Genomic DNA, 18614 nt, shown 5'->3' on the forward strand with positions numbered 1-18614 from the left:
CCGCCTCAAATACCCATCCCGGGTAAATGTTATCCCAATTTTAGATGGCCTGTTCCAAACCATCCCGCCCCATGAAAAATTCGTACTTCCATCCATCCATATATATATATATATATATATATATATATATATATATATATATATATATATATATATATATCCCTGCACGCTTTGCATGCATTATGTCTACCGCTGGCAGACATTTTACCATTTTGCACCCTGCTGTAAATTATTTGTACCCTGCTATTCTCCCAAACTTTGAAGCCCCTGCGGACATTTTACAACATGAAATATAACCACTAACAGACAGAATCTGAGACAATTTCCTTGTCTCGATTATCACGACACAAAATGCTGGGTGTGTCGGAGTAGCCTGTCATGAGGTGCGGCATGCATGCACACAGCTGAAGTGAACCTGTTTTTATTCTCACAATAACCGTTCATCCCGTTTCAATTGTACTGGTCAGTTAGTAATTTTAGGTCACCAAGGGTGCACGCTTGCCTTCCTATGGTAAATAATCACTTTACTTGCCATAAAATCATCTTTGGGTTTTACTCACCACTTCGCTCTATAATTCATCTGCCGTCCGTACCGTGTTTATTTAAACAGCGTAAACATCATCGTCGTGCTTAAAAAGCCTCATTGGCGAGGCGCTCGTGGGTGACGTCAGTATAATTTTGTAAGGGGAGGTATTTCTTACCGGCTTTATTGGTCAGAGACCAATAATATATTTTAAATATATTTAAATAAATTCAGGTCCCTATATTGGACCTGAATTGTTTTTCTTTGGGTTTTTTTTCATACCGGTATTTTGTTTATTAGAATTAGGCATGCCTGGATTAAATTATTATGGATTATGCTGGTTTTCATGGTTATTGGAGGAGCCTGGGGCCTAGGCTACATACAAGTTAGAGAGTAGTTGTTGGAGTTACACAGGAGATGACGTCTCTGGAGAGACTTTGCCAGTAAAAGAAGTACTGTGTATAAATAGCCCCCCCCTTTTTAATGGACTTTTGCGGTTTTCTTGTGTATATTTGTAAATATTTTTTTCCACTTATTTCCTGTTGCACTTGGGAAACAAGCACAATAAACACCACCATAACTAGAATTACGACTACGCCATTGTTTTTGGAAAGGAGAAATTGAACCTCACGACACTGGGGAGACGAATTTCCATTTAATATTCATTAAGAGCTCTACCTCTTCTTACACATGAGGCAGCAGCAGTAGAGATAGAAGCATGCGCAGTATGAGGTTTGCAAGTGAGAATCTAACTGCCTCGAAGTATGTTCACTTAATAGTCCAGGGTCTGGTTGTTCAAAACATGGTTATTTTAATGGAAGGTTAACCTGTAATCATCCATTAAAATTTGAACCTGCAGGAGCGTCGTAGCTCAGGTGGCTAAGGCGCCATACCATAAATCCGGGGACCTGGGTTCGATTCCGACCTGAGGTCATTTCCCGATCCCTCCCTGTCTCTCTCTCCCAATCATTTCCTGTCCTGTCTCTACACTGTCCTATCCAATAAATGTGAAAAAAGCCCAAAAAAAATCTTTAAAAAAAAAAAAATTTGAACCTGTTAGTTAACCAGCTGTTAAATCGTTTCTTGAAGCTAATTTAACCATACCATTAGCAAACCAATTGGTTTAGCCCTAACCAGTTGGTTATGACATCACACTGTGTCAAAATCAATCCCACAATGCCACGCCCACCTTTGCGACAAGATGGCTGATTTTACGTCTGCTTCACTCGACTGTTCTTCCATGAAGAAACAAAAGAAGAGAAACAAGAACTTTTCTCTGGACAAAGAAAATTTGATACAAGCAATGGTGGAGGAGAATCATCAAATCCTCACTTCTAAATACAGCAGCAAAGTAACCAGTAAGAAGAGAGCAGCTTTATGTATGTCGTCACGAGGCCATGTAATGTACTAATTGAACTTGGACACAAGGGCATTTGTCACTTCATTAACCACTCTACTAACAGTTCCTTTCTCGATGCCCATTGTTTCACAGATGACTTGGGGGGGGAACTGCCGCTTGCATAAAGTCTCTAAGGGCAATGAGCACCTGCTCCTCAATGGACGACGCGTGGCTTCTTCGCGTTGGGCGTTCCAAATCTTCTTGCACAGCAAATCAAATATATAACAGCGAGATTCTGTACAAAATTGGTACCAATGTCGAACTTCTGTCATTGTATCGAAGTAACTCGTTTGGTCCTCGTCTGAATTGTTTTGGACGGTGTGCATTAACAATCAGGAACATGCCGGCAGCATTCGCATGCAAGATGACCGCCATTTTGATGTTTACATAACCACTTGGTTAAAAGATAGCGGCAGCTGGGAGGTATTTTAACTTTAACCACTTGGTTAACTGAAACTGTTGTTCGAAACGCCATTAAATGGTAAGTTGTATTTAACATAATGCTAGTGATTTAACCATTAGCTAAAAGATAACCATGTTTTGAACAACCGAACCCAGAAAGTCAAGTTTAAAGGAGAACTGAAGGCAATTTAAAAAAAAAAAATCAAAATTCTATTTATCTCATTTTATTAAATATAGGAATGCATTTTTGATCGCTATTTTGTCACTGCTATAGCAAGTTAGGAGTGTTTGAAATATGCTATGTAATATACATCAGTCCATATGTCAAAGCAATGGCCGTAAACGAGATTCTTTGTGACCTGTGCGAGACGTCGTAGAACGGAAGTAAAACGTACAGCGGAAGTCAAAGTGACCGACATCTGCCAATGTTGTCAAAAGATGTGCGCACCCTCTTTTGAATGCTGATGTAATCAAGCTGGAAGTTTTGTTTTGATAGCAATCAGGAAAGTTTGAAAAAAGTAGGCAGTAATCGTCATTTAAACTCATTTTTGTGCAATATTTTTTGTTTGGAAAACAGTTTTCAAAATGGCGGCGCTGACCGTTCACGTTTCAAAGTCTTGCACAAGTCTCGTGAAGATCGCGCGGATAAGCGACACCTACTTTAGACCATCTCATCTCATTATCTGTAGCCGCTTTATCCTGTTCTACAGGGTCGCAGGCAAGCTGGAGCCTATCCCAGCTGACTACGGGCGAAAGGCAGGGTACACCCTGGACAAGTCGCCAGGTCATCACAGGGCTGCTTTAGACCAAACGAACTAAATTCAACATGGCTAAAAAACGAATAGGCCGATAAGTATAATGTTTAATTGCAATTAGTTGCCAATACGAGTCACAATATAAGGTTATTAAAACCGAAAATGTAATTGAATAACACGTTAATTAAGAAATAAAGCAAGTTTAAAGATGGCTTCAGTTCCCCTTTAATCAGAAGGAAAAATTATGTCAAACAGAAGCCCCACAGCCTTGTTTCATTTGGCCTGTGTGAACTGGAAATAAAAATACTGAAATTGCTCATGGTACTGCTCAACATTTTCACACTAACCAGAATCTGATTCTGTAGCGTAGCCATCTGAAGGGCAGTTACTCTAAACCACTGTGTATTTATGTGCATTCCATCTTCCACCATGTCATCGGCTGTCCATCGCTAGCGATGATGACTGCTTCATTAGGAGGCGCAGAAACGAGATGGGCCATTTTCCATCACAGCTGGCTTGACCATGGTCTGAAACATGGTCTACAATCAACACCTGTGTGCTGCACTTGATGCAAGTCACAATCGTGTCTAAAAGCTATTCAGAAGCACGTTGTGTTTAGGCTGTGGTGTAACCAGAAATGAATTTCAGAGGGATGAGGAAATATACAAAATATCACACTTTTTTTTTTTTTCCTCATTCTGCTAACTGTGACACGCTCGTGCATTTCAGGTGGATGTCGGACAGCATTAAGAGCAGTAATGACATGAAATTGTTATTAAGCCTGAGCATTTAAGATGCAGTCTATTGGCAAACAATCTTTCTATATTAATAGCATTGCTGTGAAATACTTTTACATTGAAAAAGATTTAAAAGCAGCATTCACAGTAGGGGAAATGACACTTTATATTATAAATCCTGATCTAATTTTCAAGGTTCGGATAAACAATTCCTTCAGTGAAGACTTCAATGTCAATGTTGGTGTGCATCAAGGATCCGTCCTCAGTCCATTTCTTTTTGTCATCGTACTGGAAGCCTTATCCCATGATTTTTTTCAACCGGTGCACCTTGGGAGCTACTCTATGCTGACGACCTGGTGATCGCTGCTGAGTCCCCTGATGAGCTCACTAAGTTTCTTCTGTGGAAAAGTGGCTTGGAGTCCAGAGGACTGAGAGTCAATATGAAGAAAACAAAGGTGATGATATCTGGCCCTAACCTTAACACATTGAGGGACTCTGGTAAATATGCCTGTGGCGTCTGCAGGAAAGGTGTTGGCTGTAATTCCATCTTCTGTAATGATTGCAAGCACTGAGTACACAAGAAATGCACAAACATACGTGGTAGGCTATCTGCTGTTCCCAATTTCAGATGTGACCGTTGCCTTGGTCTCGCACGTCCCATTGTCGGCAAGCAATGTAATCAGGTGGCTATTGGCACTCATGAGCTTGACACTGTTGACTCTTTTTGTTACCTTGGTGACAACCTATGTGCTGGCGGTGGCTGTGAGCTTGCCACTATAACATGAACTAGGTCAGCTTGGATGGAAGAAATTCAGAGAGCTCCTGCCCCTCCTGTCATCTAGGAGTGTATCTTGGAGCATTCGTGGCAGAGTCTACAACTCCTATGTTCGTAGTGCAATGCTATATGCCTGTGAGTGCTGGCTGATTAAAAAGGAGGATCTCAGGCGCCTGGAGCATAATGAAAGAGCTATGCTGCGTTGGATGTGCCATATTAAGCCAGGTGTTAACATCAGTACTGAAGACCTTCGCCAGAAGTTGGGCCTGGCTGATCTCAGAGATCAGATACAGAATGGTTTGGCCACGTCCATCGCAGCTCCCAAACCATCAAAGACATCACGAACCTGCAAGTGGCTGGGAAACGGAAGAAGGGTCGACCGAGAAAGTCATGGAAGGAGTTAGTGGTTGCCGATTTGAAGGACTGGGGCCTTTTGGCCAGTGACGCTCTAGATAGAAATTATTGGAGGAGGAGGCTACAAACTCGCATGCACCGTCTGACGCACTAGTAGTGTTTCAAACAGACGTAAAAAGGATAAGTAAGTAATTTTCTTGCAGTAAAATGTCTTGCTGTTGCAGGGGTTTGATTTTGTTGTCAGTACAAAATAAAGGTGTTAAAATGTAATATTTGCATCCATATCATCTTGAAGTCTGTATCAGGATCTGTCTCCTATCGTGATTTTAGTGCATCATCTCATAACTACTGCTAAAAAAAAAAAAAGCCACTCCTTAATAAATTTTTAAAAAAATCTTCATGTTGGCAAATGGTTGTACTATAAGAGGAATAAAACACTTCAGAATGTGCTGTTATGGAAAAATAATCAACTTCTTGTGATAACCCTCTGTCAAGTCGGATCACACACTCTCTTCGCTAATTTTTAAAAAAAAATGATATATTTTACAACAGCATGTTCTTATTCCTTGTGATGCCTTCGACACATATTTTTCGAATGTTATGGGATAATTGTGGAATGATGTCTTTTCTCAGGCTTGAGCATCGCAGCAGGTTAGATCACAGACCCTCATGCAAATTAGCGAACATTATCATGACACTAGTCAGCAATTTTGCTTTACCTGCAGGCTACAGTTGTGTTGTGCGAGAGGATGGACAAGAAGTGAACAGGAGGATGGAGCAGTCTGAGAAGTGCAGAGTTCACCCTAAAATACTTTTGTCCTTTTTATCCTCCTGTTACTTGCCTTTCAGACAGATATGTTCTGCTAGTAATGAGCTTCATTTTTCAGAATACAAAGATCACTATGTATGTGATGTGTGGATATTAATTAAAAAAAAAAAAAACCTTGAAAGCCCAAACTATGGTTCCAGGTTAACAGCAATCAAAAACAAACACACACACAATGGTGCTTGAAAGTTTGTGAAATCCTTTTTATAAACACATTTTCATAATATGATCCAGTGAAGTGTCCAAAACTGTAGGTGATAATGTCATAGTAAATCTGCATGTCAACTATATCAGAGTAATTAAATGTGGTGTTAACAATGCTCTCACACTTGACATTTGATTACAAGGGCAAACACTGTGAGAGTCACTGTTATGTTCATATTATGCTGTAATATCTAATTGCTGTGGGGGAGAGGACTTTAATCTGACTTTAATTTAAATATGAATAATCAGTGATTTGAATGTAAATGGAAGTTAACTTAATCAGAATTTAAATCAATTGAGACCATATGTTCAGTGTTTCTTCCAAATCCATACAACTATGCTTTCTGAATGATCCAAAAGAAGTACATTAAGCCAAAGTATGCAGGATAATGAAACATTGTGAAGTGATAGACTGAGCTGTGCATAACATGAGTACAGTGGTGCTTGAAAGTTTGTGAACCCTTGAGAATTTTCTATATTTCTGCATAAACATGACCTAAAACATCAGATTTTCAACAAGTCCTAAAAGTAGATAAAGAGAACCCAGTTAAACAAATGAGACAAATATTATACTTGGTCATTTTATTTATTGAGGAAAATGATCCAATATTACATACGTGAGTGGCAAAAGTATGTGAACCTTTGCTCTCAGTATCTGGTGTGACCCCCTTGTGCAGCAATAACTGCAACTAAATGTTTCCAGTAACTGTTGATCAGTCCTGCACACCGGCTTGGAGGAATTTTAGCCCATTCCTCTGTACAGAACAGCTTCAACTCTGGGATATTGGTGGATTTCCTCACATGAACTGCTTGCTTCAGGTCCTTCCACAACATTTCGATTGGATTAAGGTCAGGACTTTGACTTGGCCATTCCAAAACATTAACTTTATTCTTCTTTAACCATTCTTTGGTAGAACAACTTGTGTGCTTAGGGTCATTGTCTTGCTGCATGACCCACCTTCTCTTGAGATTCAGTTCATGGACAGATGTCCTGACATTTTCCTTTAGAATTTGCGGGTATAATTCAGAATTCATTGTTCCATCAATGATGGCAAGCCGTCCTGGCCCAGATGCAGCAAAATGGGCCCAAACCATGATCCTACCACCACCACCACCACCACCATGTTTCACAGATGGGATAAGGTTCTTATGCTGGAATGCAGTGTTTTTCCTTTCTCCAAACATAATGCTTCTCATTTAAACCAAAGTTCTATTTTGGTCTCATCCATCCACAAAACATTTTTCCAATAGCCTTCTGGCTTGTCCATGTGATCTTTAGCAAACTGCAGACAAGCAGCAATGTTCTTTTTGGAGAGCAGTGGCTTTCTCCTTGCAACCCTGCCATGCACACCATTTGTTGTTCAGTGTTCTCCTGATGGTGGACTCATGAACATTAACATTAGCCAATGTTCTATGAGTCTAATGGCCCTTTTCCACTACCCTTTTTCAGCTCACTTCAGCTCGCTTCAGCTCACTTCAGCCCGACACGGCTCGCGTTTCGACTACCAAAAACCGGCACGACTCAGCTCGTTTCAGCCCTGCTTAGCCCCTAAAACTCGCACCGTTTTGGAGTAGGGCTGAAGCGAGCCAAACCGTGCTGACTGAGGTTGGGGGCGTGAGCAGACACTCCCCTGTGCACTGATTGGTGAGGAGGCGTGTCCTCACATGCCCACACACGCCCCGCGAGCGCGCTGGGATCTGTAAACACCGCAAACCCAGAAGGAGAATAATTACGAATTACGAGAATTTCTGAAGCCTTATGCGCCTCGCCTCATCTATACGCTCTTGCCAGTATCTGTTGGCGTTGTCAGTGACAACAAGCCACAGCACCAAGACCAGCCACACTAACGACTCCATGTCCTCCATGTTTATTGTTTACTCTCCGGGTCGTGAGATACCGCTTAAAAGATCACTGAATCAGTGACATACAGAGCATCGTGGACGAGTTCGCGGAGCGCAAGGCTCGCCGTATGCCCTTCAAATAATGCGCGCAGTAGGCTATTGATGTTTTATTATGAGCCATGTACAGTATGTCACCTAATGTTTTTTTGTTTCTGAGTTACATGTTCATTTGAAGGACTTAATGTACAAAATAACATAGTTGCACCCCGTAGTGTTGAAATTGGTAAACACAGTGCATTCAGTGAGGTTTGCACCGCCCTCCTTTTATTTCTGACTCTTCCTGTCACCACTCTGAGCGCTCATTCGTATGCCCTTCAAATAATGTGCGCAGTAGGCTATTGATGTTTTATTATGAGCCATGTACAGTATCCTAATGTTTTTTGTTTCTGAGTTACATGTTCGTTTGAAGGACTTGATGTACTAAATAACATAGTTGCACCCGGTAGTGTTGAAATTGGTAAACACCGCAGTTGCGGACATTTTGTAGCCTAAAATGATGTTATGATAAGCTTTAATAAAGGGCCCGGTCATTTGCCCCGCCCCCGGCCCGGCTCTGACTTGTTCCGCCACTGTCACTGATGTCACTGTTTGCGCTGCTTAACGACATCACGTGACGTCCACCCACTTTCGCTAACTCCACCCAATGTGTCCACCCATTTCCAGCCAGCACGGTTCAGCGCGGTTGTAGTCGAAATGCAACTCCAACAGCCCCGCTCAGCTCGACTCAGCTCGACTCGGCACGGCACGGCTCAGCCGCGTTTGTAGTGGAAAAGCGGCATTAGGCTACATCCACACGACAACGGCAACGAGATGTTATTTAAAAAAATATTGCGTCCACATGGGCAACGATCAGTAAAATATCAGGTCCATATGGCAACGCAACGCTTGCTGAAAACGATGCAATACACATGCCACACCTCTAGGGGCGCTGTAAGACGGTCCCTTCGGAGACACCAGAACAATAGAAGAAGTAAGGACGCATGCGCATAAACTATTATGCGCGAGACTTCATATTAGCCACAAAGTCAGAAAAATCTGTTCGTGAAATTACATTATAATGACCAAATACAATGAAAAGTATTTTTCCAGTCTCACCTGTGAAAGGTAATCCCATGTGATCTCGTTTGGACGGCAAACCTGTTGGTACAGTTAAACGCAGCACATGAATGAGGCATCTTTATTCTCCGCTTTGACCCATCCAATATGGCGGCGAGGATGACGTATGATTCTACGCGGAAGGCGGTGTCTTTAATGGTCCGGAATAAATTGAATGCTACACGTTGATGGATTAATTTGTTGTTCTACGCCCTTTTTGAGGAATGTATTGTAGGACTTAAACCAACATCTGAAGAGGTGAGATTGCTCCTTTTTTTTCCCTATTTTTGCTGGCGGGATTGACTCTGCCCTAACTCTCTCTCTCTCTCACTTTGCACCATTACACAATAAATATTCACAGTGAAAATATTTTGTAAGCGCGTTTCATGAACCAAGTTATAGGATTTGTTGACAACTCGCATCGAGTTTGTTACACTTCTACCCGGCGTGAAGCACGTGGTTGTGACGTCATCGTAAACAAATCCGTTCTACTCATCCAGACGACTTCGCAACGGCAACGTTGCCAGATCTTTCCACTCTGGAACCCGTTCTCAAAAGATAGTGTTTTGGGGCACCCAAAACGCCGGTGCTGTGTGGACGCCAGGCCGAAACGATAAACAATTGTATTGGATTCACCTGAATCCGTTGCCGTGTGGACAGGGCCTGACTATGCGTCCCTCAAGAGTCACACCCCTCCCCCCACTAGGGAAGTGATAAATGCAGACCAGGTCAGAGGTCAACTGAGGAAGCTTCACCCCAGGAAAGCAGCAGGCCCGGACAAGGTGTGTCCACGACTCCTGAAGACCTGCACTGCTGAACTCGGTGAACCACTCCAACGCATCTTCAACCTCAGCCTGCAGCTGGGGAGAGTGCCAACCCTCGAAGACATCATGTATCGTTCCAGTTCCCAAAAAGAATCGGCCCAGCGAGCTGAACGACTTCCGACTGGTGGCACTCACTTCACATCTGATGAAGACGTTGGAGCGGCTCTTCCTCAGCCTCCTCAGACCCCAGGTACAACATGCCCAGGACTGTCTGCAGTTTGCGTACCGGGCAGGTGTTGGTGTGGAAGACGCCATCCTCTACCTGCTACACTGAGCCCACTTGCATCTGGATAAGGGAAATGGCACAGTGAGGATCCTCTTCTTGGACTTCTCGAGTGCCTTCAACACTATCCAGCCCCTACTGCTTCAGGACAAACTGAACAGGATGCGAGTGGACCCCTGCCTGGTCACCTGGATCTCCAGCTACCTCACTGACAGGCCGCAGTACGTCAGGCTGAAGGACATCACATCTGACACTGTAATTAGAAGCACCAGAGCACCCCAGGGCACGGTGCTGGCCCCTCTTCTCTTCACCCTGTACACCGCGGACTTCTGCTACAACTTGGAGCTGTGACACATTCAGAAGTTTGCCGATGACACAGCCATCGTTGGGTGTATCAGTGACGACAGGGAGGAGGAGTATAGGAGCCTGGTGAGGGACTTTGCTGTGTGGTGCAACAGGAACCATCTGCAGCTCAACACCTCAAAGACCAAGGAGCTGGTCGTTGACTTTGGGAGGTCCAGACCAAGGTCACGACCGGTTCTGATCAAGGGAGTCAAGGTGGAGGCTGTGGATTCCTACAAGTACCTCGGGCTGTGGCTGGACAGCAAGCTGGACTGGACTTGCAACACCAATCACTTATACAGGAAGGGACAGAGCAGGCTATACTTCCTTAGGAGGCTGCAGTCCTTTAACATCTGCAGGAAACTCCTGTGGATGTTCCATCAGTCTGTGGTCGCCAGTGTTCTGTTTTACACTGTGGTGTGCTGGGGGGGGGCAGCACATCCAAGCTGGACAAACTGATCAGGCGGGCCGGCTCTGTGGTCAGCATGAAGCTGGACTCTCTGGTGACTGTGGCAGGGAAGAGGTCTATGGACAAACTATTGAACATCATGGACGATGCCAGTCACCCTCTGCACACCATCAGCAACCAGAGGAGCCTGTTCAGTGACAGAATGCTCCTTCCCAAGTGCAGGATGAACAGACTCAAAAACTCCTTTGTCCCTCACGCCATCAGACTGTACAACTCCTCTCTTGGGGGGGAGGAGGGGTAACAGGAGGACAGAGGACGGGAAGGAGCAGTAGCCTAGCCTAACAATAAGCAATACCGGACAATGTGCAATATCTTTCCTGCTTTACCCCCCCCCCCCCCCCCCCCCACACACACACACACACACACACACACACACACACACTTACTTACCCTAACCCCACTTCCCCCCTCCCCCCTTCCTCTCTTCCCCATATCTTATTCTTTTATATTGTATATGTAAATATTTAATTTATCTAGAAGTTTTCTCTATTTCTTTTCTCTGTTTATCTGTAATGATGCTGCTGGAATCTTAATTTCCCTGAGGGAACCCTCCCAAAGGGATCAATCAAAGATTAGATTTTATCTAATCTAATCTACACGCCTTGCTCTTGGAGCGATCTTTGTTGGTCAACCTCTCCTGGGGAGGGTAACAATGGTCTTGAATTTCCTCCATTTGTACACAATCTATCTGACTGTGGATTGGTGGAGTCCAAACTCTTTAGAGATGGTTTTGTAACCTTTTCCCGCCTGATGAGCATCAGCAACGCTTTTTCTGACGTCCTCAGAAATCTCCTTTGTTCGTGCCATGGTACACTTCCACAAACGTGTTGTGAAGATCAGACTTTGATAGATCCCTGTTCTTTAAATAAAACAGGGTGCCCACTCACACCTGATTGTCATCCCATTGATTGAAAACAGCTGACTCTAATTTCACCTTCAAATTAACTGCTAATCCTATAGGTTCACATACTTTTGCCACTCACAGATATGTAATATTGGATCATTTTCCTCAATAAATAAATGACCAAGTATAATAATTTTGTCTCATTTGTTTAACTGGGTTCTCTTTATCTACTTTTAGGACTTGTGTGAAAATCTGATGATGTTTTAGGTCATATTTATGCAGAAATATAGAAAATTCTAAAGGGTTCACAAACTTTCAAGCACCTGTGTGTGTCATAGAATATATATAAGAGGAAAAGATTTTAAGTAGGATAATAAGTATCAGCAGTTTACTCTGCTTTTGAAATGACTAACCCGTTTTAATGCCACATTTCTTTGACTGTGGAGAGTCAGCATTTGGCAGTTTGAGAAAAATGACCCCTGACATGTTTATTTTTGGGGAGCAGTATTTGATTGATTGATCTGTTTATCAATAAGAACATTAGTTTTATTTGTCATACCTGCTAGCATTGCCCATTTTTGTAGAAAAGTGGTGACATTCTGCACACACGTCCCCGTTCCATTTTGTGTTCGGCTCACTGGTGCAATATTATTGGTGGCTGAAGCTGTTTAGCATTTGACCAGAAGTTGTTTTTTTGCACTTTAGCAGTAACATAGTGATTTACACTGACTTAGGATGGAGTGATTGATGGTGATACAAATGCAAAGTGAAGCAGTATAGTTTTAAATTTACTTTTAAAAGCTTTTGCAATAAGTGAATAACAGCTGGTTGGTAAAATCTGATTCATATGGATGGGGGGCAAGCCTACCTGAATGGAACAACCAACATCTGCTTATCCACCAATATTGGCCCGAATATTCAGTAGTCATGTTCTACTGGTGCCCCCCCCCCCCAAATTGTTAAGACTTCATCATTACACTTATCCAGCTATCCCACTGAGAGAACACATTCCCATCGTAAAGGGGTGTGTGTATAAACGCGAGGATCAGAACAGGTTCTTCCCAAAGCCCTACTGTGTCTGTCCCACTTAAAGGTAGACTGCCTTTCAGATTTTTCAAGTTTAGGTCATAAAAAGAATCTTCCTCGACACCCAATTATTTTTGTTAGTGGACTGAAAGCTACTGAATTCGAATCACAGACTTCCGATTTTATTTTTTTATTAATTTATTTTTTTTAATAGAACAATTAATAAATTTAGAGCCACGTGGCCCCAAATTCTCTATTTTTTTTCCTGCTTCACCATGACCCAATTTAAGATAATACGTTATGCATCACGTGGTGGGCTTTCCCCATTCACACAAGGCATTGTGGGATACAAATTTGAAACAGGAGAGAAAAATGGAGGATGCGAATGAAACGTGAAAGACCGACTACAGTAACGGAAAGCGAGAAGAAAAGACGTCATGTTGCAAAGGAAAGGAAACGCAGGACCAAACTAATAAATATCGGCGGTTAGCGAGCACCTTGGTGTGATCAGCTGTTCGTTTAGCAACAGAATGATGGAACTGTCAGTGCACGGTCAAGGTAAACCTGTAGATGGCAGTAATGCAACACTAGATGCCAGCTGCCATAAAACCCAAAAGAAGAAGAAAGTAGACCTGCGCATGCGCACACCTGGGCTGCTCTGTCTGCTTGACTGCGCAAAGCAATAAATTAAAGAACTTCCCAGCCACAGAATGGCCTGGGGTGTTGTTTTTTAAATGTAATTTATTAATTTTTTTGAGATATTATAGAAATAAACATATCAGAATTGACCAAATTTCAGAGGGAACTAAATTTCACTGATTTTATGAAATTGAAAGGCCGTCTAGCTTTAATTACCAAAAAAACTCCTGTATGAAAAAAACCCTCCTATATAAACTAATGACATGGGTCACACTGTGTTTGTCTTATGCGGAGTTGCAGTATAGCATGCTGACTCCCCTTTTGTGTACTTATTTACCAAATGTGTTACAACCACTTACATTCTTTACATAAGTTATGGCATTAAAAGCAGCGTGATGTTTTTCTTCTTTCTGTGCCCAAATCAATTGAGAATAAGTTTTTCCTTTTGTTGTGTCTTATTTTAAAAGCTGCCATCAATCTAGCTCAGCTGAAGCTTTTCCGGCACTACTACGTGATGGTAAGTCCTGATATTATTCACTGTCTAATACTTTTTTTTTCCTCTTCCACCCCCCCCCCTCGCCTTTTCCCATTTCACACCTGCAGAAAACTCTGGTGTCCAGAGGGGATCACACTTTCATGCTGTGTTGTATTGCTTTGAAATGGATGATTTTTGTTGTAGTACATTTCAAAACTACTTTTTCCTCACTGTGGCTTTAGGCAGAGCATCAAAGTGCCCTTGCTTCTGAAATGCAGCTTTGGACATTGAGCAGATTTATTTTATCGAAAATGACTTACAAGTGAGGCAGAATTGAGAAGTTAAGGGATGGGGGGGGGAGACCAAACCGAACTCCACTGAACATACAGTTGTTAGTTTTCTCATTTAAAAAAAAAACCCCACTGTTCTTTTCGGAGTCTGGAGAAACTGTGAGCTGAAAGACTTCACAACATCTCTGTGCTGCCAGTTAGTTTATTTTCTGAGAGTTACTCAAGAAACAATGTATTTTTAATATTGCATCAATAAAATGTATTGCACAACATTACCATTAAATAGTACAGTGCATTTTTCAGCAGTAGCCGTGCTGTTAGATTATAAAAAGTACTGCATAGTGTAGAAGTAGAAGCTCTATATGAAGAGTATTGAAAGGATGTTCAGTATGAGCATATTGTGAAGTCCTGGGATGAGCACAAGACAGCCTTTATGATTTATAGCAGCAGTTCTTGGGTATAAATCTACAGTATCCAAGTGAGATTATCCGGTGAAGCACAGGTGATTTATTTGGAAGTGCAAATCGACCACTTTTAGATCACTTTCTCACCTGTTAGTCCATATACACATTCAGTGGGTGTCTCCAGTCCAATTTAGCTTCACACTTCACACATTAAATATATAAGTGTTCAGTTTTCAGTCTGTTTCAGTTAAACAAAAATGCAATTTTAAACCTCCTCTCTCTTGCTCGTATTTTTCCCCCCAATAAAGACAAGACAATTGTGTTTCCATTAATGGCAGCAAATATTTTTCCTTCATTCTTTTCAATGTGTTGCATTTTAAAATGTGTATGTAAGGGATAATGTACAGCGAGCTAGGCATTATCATGAACTCAACCCCAACAGGATGATGCAACACGCTGACATGAAGTGGAATCACCCTGAAGGGTTTTTATCCCCCGCTGGCTGAAAGGCCCAAAGGGGGATTATGTCGTGGTGATGTCTGTCTGTCTGTCCGTCCGTCCGTCCCGGGAAGGGTACTCGCCTTCTGAAATCAACTCCTCTCACAATTTTTGGAGGAATTTCACGAAACTTGGCAGGATTCTTTGTTATATGTCGGCAATGCGCATATTACAATTTTGTTCAATTCAGTCGCGTTTTACCAGAGTTATGGCAGAGTTGCCAGCAGGGGATATTGTGCTCTCAGAGCACTCGTTGTTGTTGCATAATAATAACTAACTCTCTGTACATTACCCCAATTATTACATGGCTACTTAAAAAATAATTCAATAATTTGACACAAAATATTGATTTAAAAGTTTTGTTGATTTTAAAAAGTATTCTCCTGTTTCCACTAATGACATGGTCCATAGCAACGGTCTGTTATACAGAAATAAGTGTTGTACTGCTTGAGATTCGTCTTGGATTCAAGCCCACTTTTTGAAGGTCTCAGGATTTTATTTCAAGACTGGTCAAGACCATGACTGTAGGGATATCACTAAATTTCCTGGGCATTGTCTGATTTGTTGTTGTTGCCTGTTAATTTATGCAAATTAAATTTTTTATCTCTAAATTTGTAGTTTCTTTTATATACAGTATATCCTTTTTTGTATACTTTTGCACTACTTCACTGCCTTTTTCTTTATATATTTTGCTACTGTAACAGTGTAAATTTCCCCTTGTGGGATATTATTATTATTATTATTATTATTAATAATATTGGAATGTATAATCTTATTGGATATAAAACTTCCTGCTTTAATTGCGGCCAGTGACGTGACTCACTGCTAATTTGACATTTTTCTGTAAAGCTGCTTTGCAACAATGTCTGTTGTTAAAAGCGCTACACAAATAAACCTGACTTTTTGTGACCGTTAACAGCGGTCACCCCTTCACTTGCACTAGTCTGGTCCTGACGCAGTCTGGCCCTGCCTTGGTCCTGACGCAGTCTGGCCCTGCCTTGGTCTTGTTTTTGACTTTGGACTCAACCCCTCAAAGTCGATACACTCAGGTCTTGGTTGAGGTGGTCTTAACTACAATGCTCAAAATAGACTGTAGAATGCCAAAATTGCTCAATCAGAATTGAGTATTCAACAAAGCCAGGAAACAGAATTGATTAATCAATGGGTCTTTCAACACATGTCCAAATTAATTGCACCACGAAAAAAAAAAAGAAGATTCATTTATTGAACATGAAACCTCCAGCAGTAAGAGCATCTCGTTTTCTTCCTCCTCATACAAAATTTCTTGAGATGTTGAAATGAAGCAAGTTTTCTCTTGCTATCTTATTCTCTCCCTCTTTATCTGCACCCCTGACACTCGCACTCTTTTTAATGGGTTTTCATGTAATATCACATTCTTTGTGAAGCTCCCTCTCATTGCAGGATTTATATTAGATGTCTGTTCTGCTTGACCTGTTGATGACGGAAGTGATTTATATTCATCTATTCATGACTTACCATATCGGAATGTTATAATTTCTTCTGAGATCCAGCACTGACATTTCTAAGATTCTTTTATTAGAGGTCTGAATATGTCGGACATCATGATGATGTGAAGTGAGGGAGTGGAACAGAATCTGTCTGATGGTTAGATTGCTACGTGGTGTTCAGTTTGTAGAATATTTTGTTTGCATTTTGGTTTGCTTAAAGCTGTACTGCCTTTCAGATTTTTCAAGTTTAGGTCATAAAAAGAATTTTCCCGGACACCCAATTATTTTTGTTTAGCGGCCTGAAAGCTACTGAATTAGATTCACAGACTTCCAATTTTTTATGCCTCCACCACCGTAAGGTGAAGGAGGCATTATGTTTTCAGGTTGTCCGTGCATCTGTCCGTCCATGCGTCCGTCCCAAAACCTTGTGAACACGATATCTCAAAGGCTAATGAAAGGAATTTCACCAGACTTTCACCATTTGTGCATTTGGGGACAAACATGAACTGATTAGATTTTGAAGTTAAAAGGTCACAGGTCAAGATTACTGTGAGGTCAAATGTCCGTCCCCAAACTTTGTGAACACCATATCTGAAAGACTAATGCAAGGAATTTCACCAAACTTTCACCATTTGTGCACTTTGGGACAAAGATGAAATGAGTAGATTTTGAGATCAAAAGGTCTAACATCAAGGTCACTGTGAGGTCAAATGTCTGTCTGAAAACCTCGTGAACACAATATCTCCAAGGCTAATGAAAGGAATTTCACCAAACTTTCACCATTTGTGCACTTTGGGACAAACATGAACTGATTAGATTTTGAGGTTAAAAGGTCACAGGTCAAGATTACTGTGAGGTCAAATATCCATCCCCAAGTCACAACTTTAATGAGGTCTGTAGTCTACCAGGCGGAGGCATCCCCATCGACGCCGTTGGCATCGAGTTCTATCTAGTTATTTATTTTTTAAAATGGAACAATTAATAAATTTAGGGCCACATGGCCCTAAATTCTCCACTATTTTTTTTTCCTGCTTCACCATGACCCAATTCAAGATACTACAGTACATCATGCATCACATGGTAGGCTTTCCCTGTTCGCGCAAGGAATTGTGGGATACAAATTTGAAACAGGAGAGAAAAACGGAGGACACGAATGAAACATGGAAGACCGACTACAGTAACGGAAAGCGAGAAGAAAAGATGTTATGTTGCGAAGGAAAGGAAACGCAGGACCAAACTAATAAATATCGGCAGTCAGCGAGCACCTCGGTGTGATCAGCTGTTCGTTTAGCGACAAGATGATGTAACGGTCAGTGCATGGTCAAGATAAACTTGCACATGTGCACATGGACTTCTTCTGTCTGCTTAACTGCGCGAACCGAGCGATTTCATGCACATTATTTGCTAAGGAATCCCCTCAAATTAAATAACTTCCCAGCCACAGGACGGCCTGAGGGTTTTTTTTTTCTTTTTGGGATAGTACAGAAATAAACATCTATCACAATGACCAAACTTCAGAGGGAAGTAAATTTCACTGATTTTTATTAAATTGAAAGGCCGTCTACTTTTAAGCAGCATTCATAATAGAACTTTAAGAGTTGCAATTGAATAATCTATTATGCTATTAGGAAGTTATTTTCCAATGCATGTTATTTATATATTGCACAACTGTTAAGTATTTGGTACTAAATAAAAGATCATATACAGTGCTGTGCAAAAGTCTTAGGCACCCTATTTTTTTTTTTTTTAGCAGAAACTTTTTTTTTCCATGACTTTTACATTGAGTCAGCACAAAACCATTTTAGATTTCCAAACATTAGTTTTCCTGCAAAAATTGTTACAGAAAAATGTTTCTCAATTGAATGTATAATATTTTATTATTATAGATTGTTTGTTTATTTATCGTGGTTAAATTTACGAGAGGAATAGTTAAATCTGGTAACATGGACTGGCTCGATGTCAGTCTGTGCAACTGTCATTTTATGTGTAGGCCGCATTTTACACATTAGCACCTATTGGGACCTAATTTTACTCAACTTGTGCGGACTCGCATAATAATGAGGGCAATCACGAGAGAAACAGCAGTGACCTGCCATCGCAACTATTGAAAAACAAAGTAATTGTAAATGTCAGGCACAC

General features: G+C 41.4%; 1 protein-coding gene across 2 annotated transcripts in view; it reads left to right on the forward strand.

The window, feature by feature from the left end:
* The window catches only part of gpr107 (G protein-coupled receptor 107), a 128426-nt gene that overhangs the window by 89700 nt on the left and 20112 nt on the right, over window positions 1–18614 (forward strand). For both annotated transcript variants that reach the window (XM_060913344.1, XM_060913345.1), the window contains exon 15: window positions 13807–13856. In XM_060913344.1, the coding sequence (XP_060769327.1) occupies window positions 13807–13856 (50 nt within the window). The remainder of the gene's footprint in view (window positions 1–13806; window positions 13857–18614) is intronic.

The sequence above is a fragment of the Neoarius graeffei genome, chromosome 28 (genome assembly GCF_027579695.1).
Source record: "Neoarius graeffei isolate fNeoGra1 chromosome 28, fNeoGra1.pri, whole genome shotgun sequence".
NCBI lineage: Eukaryota > Metazoa > Chordata > Actinopteri > Siluriformes > Ariidae > Neoarius > Neoarius graeffei.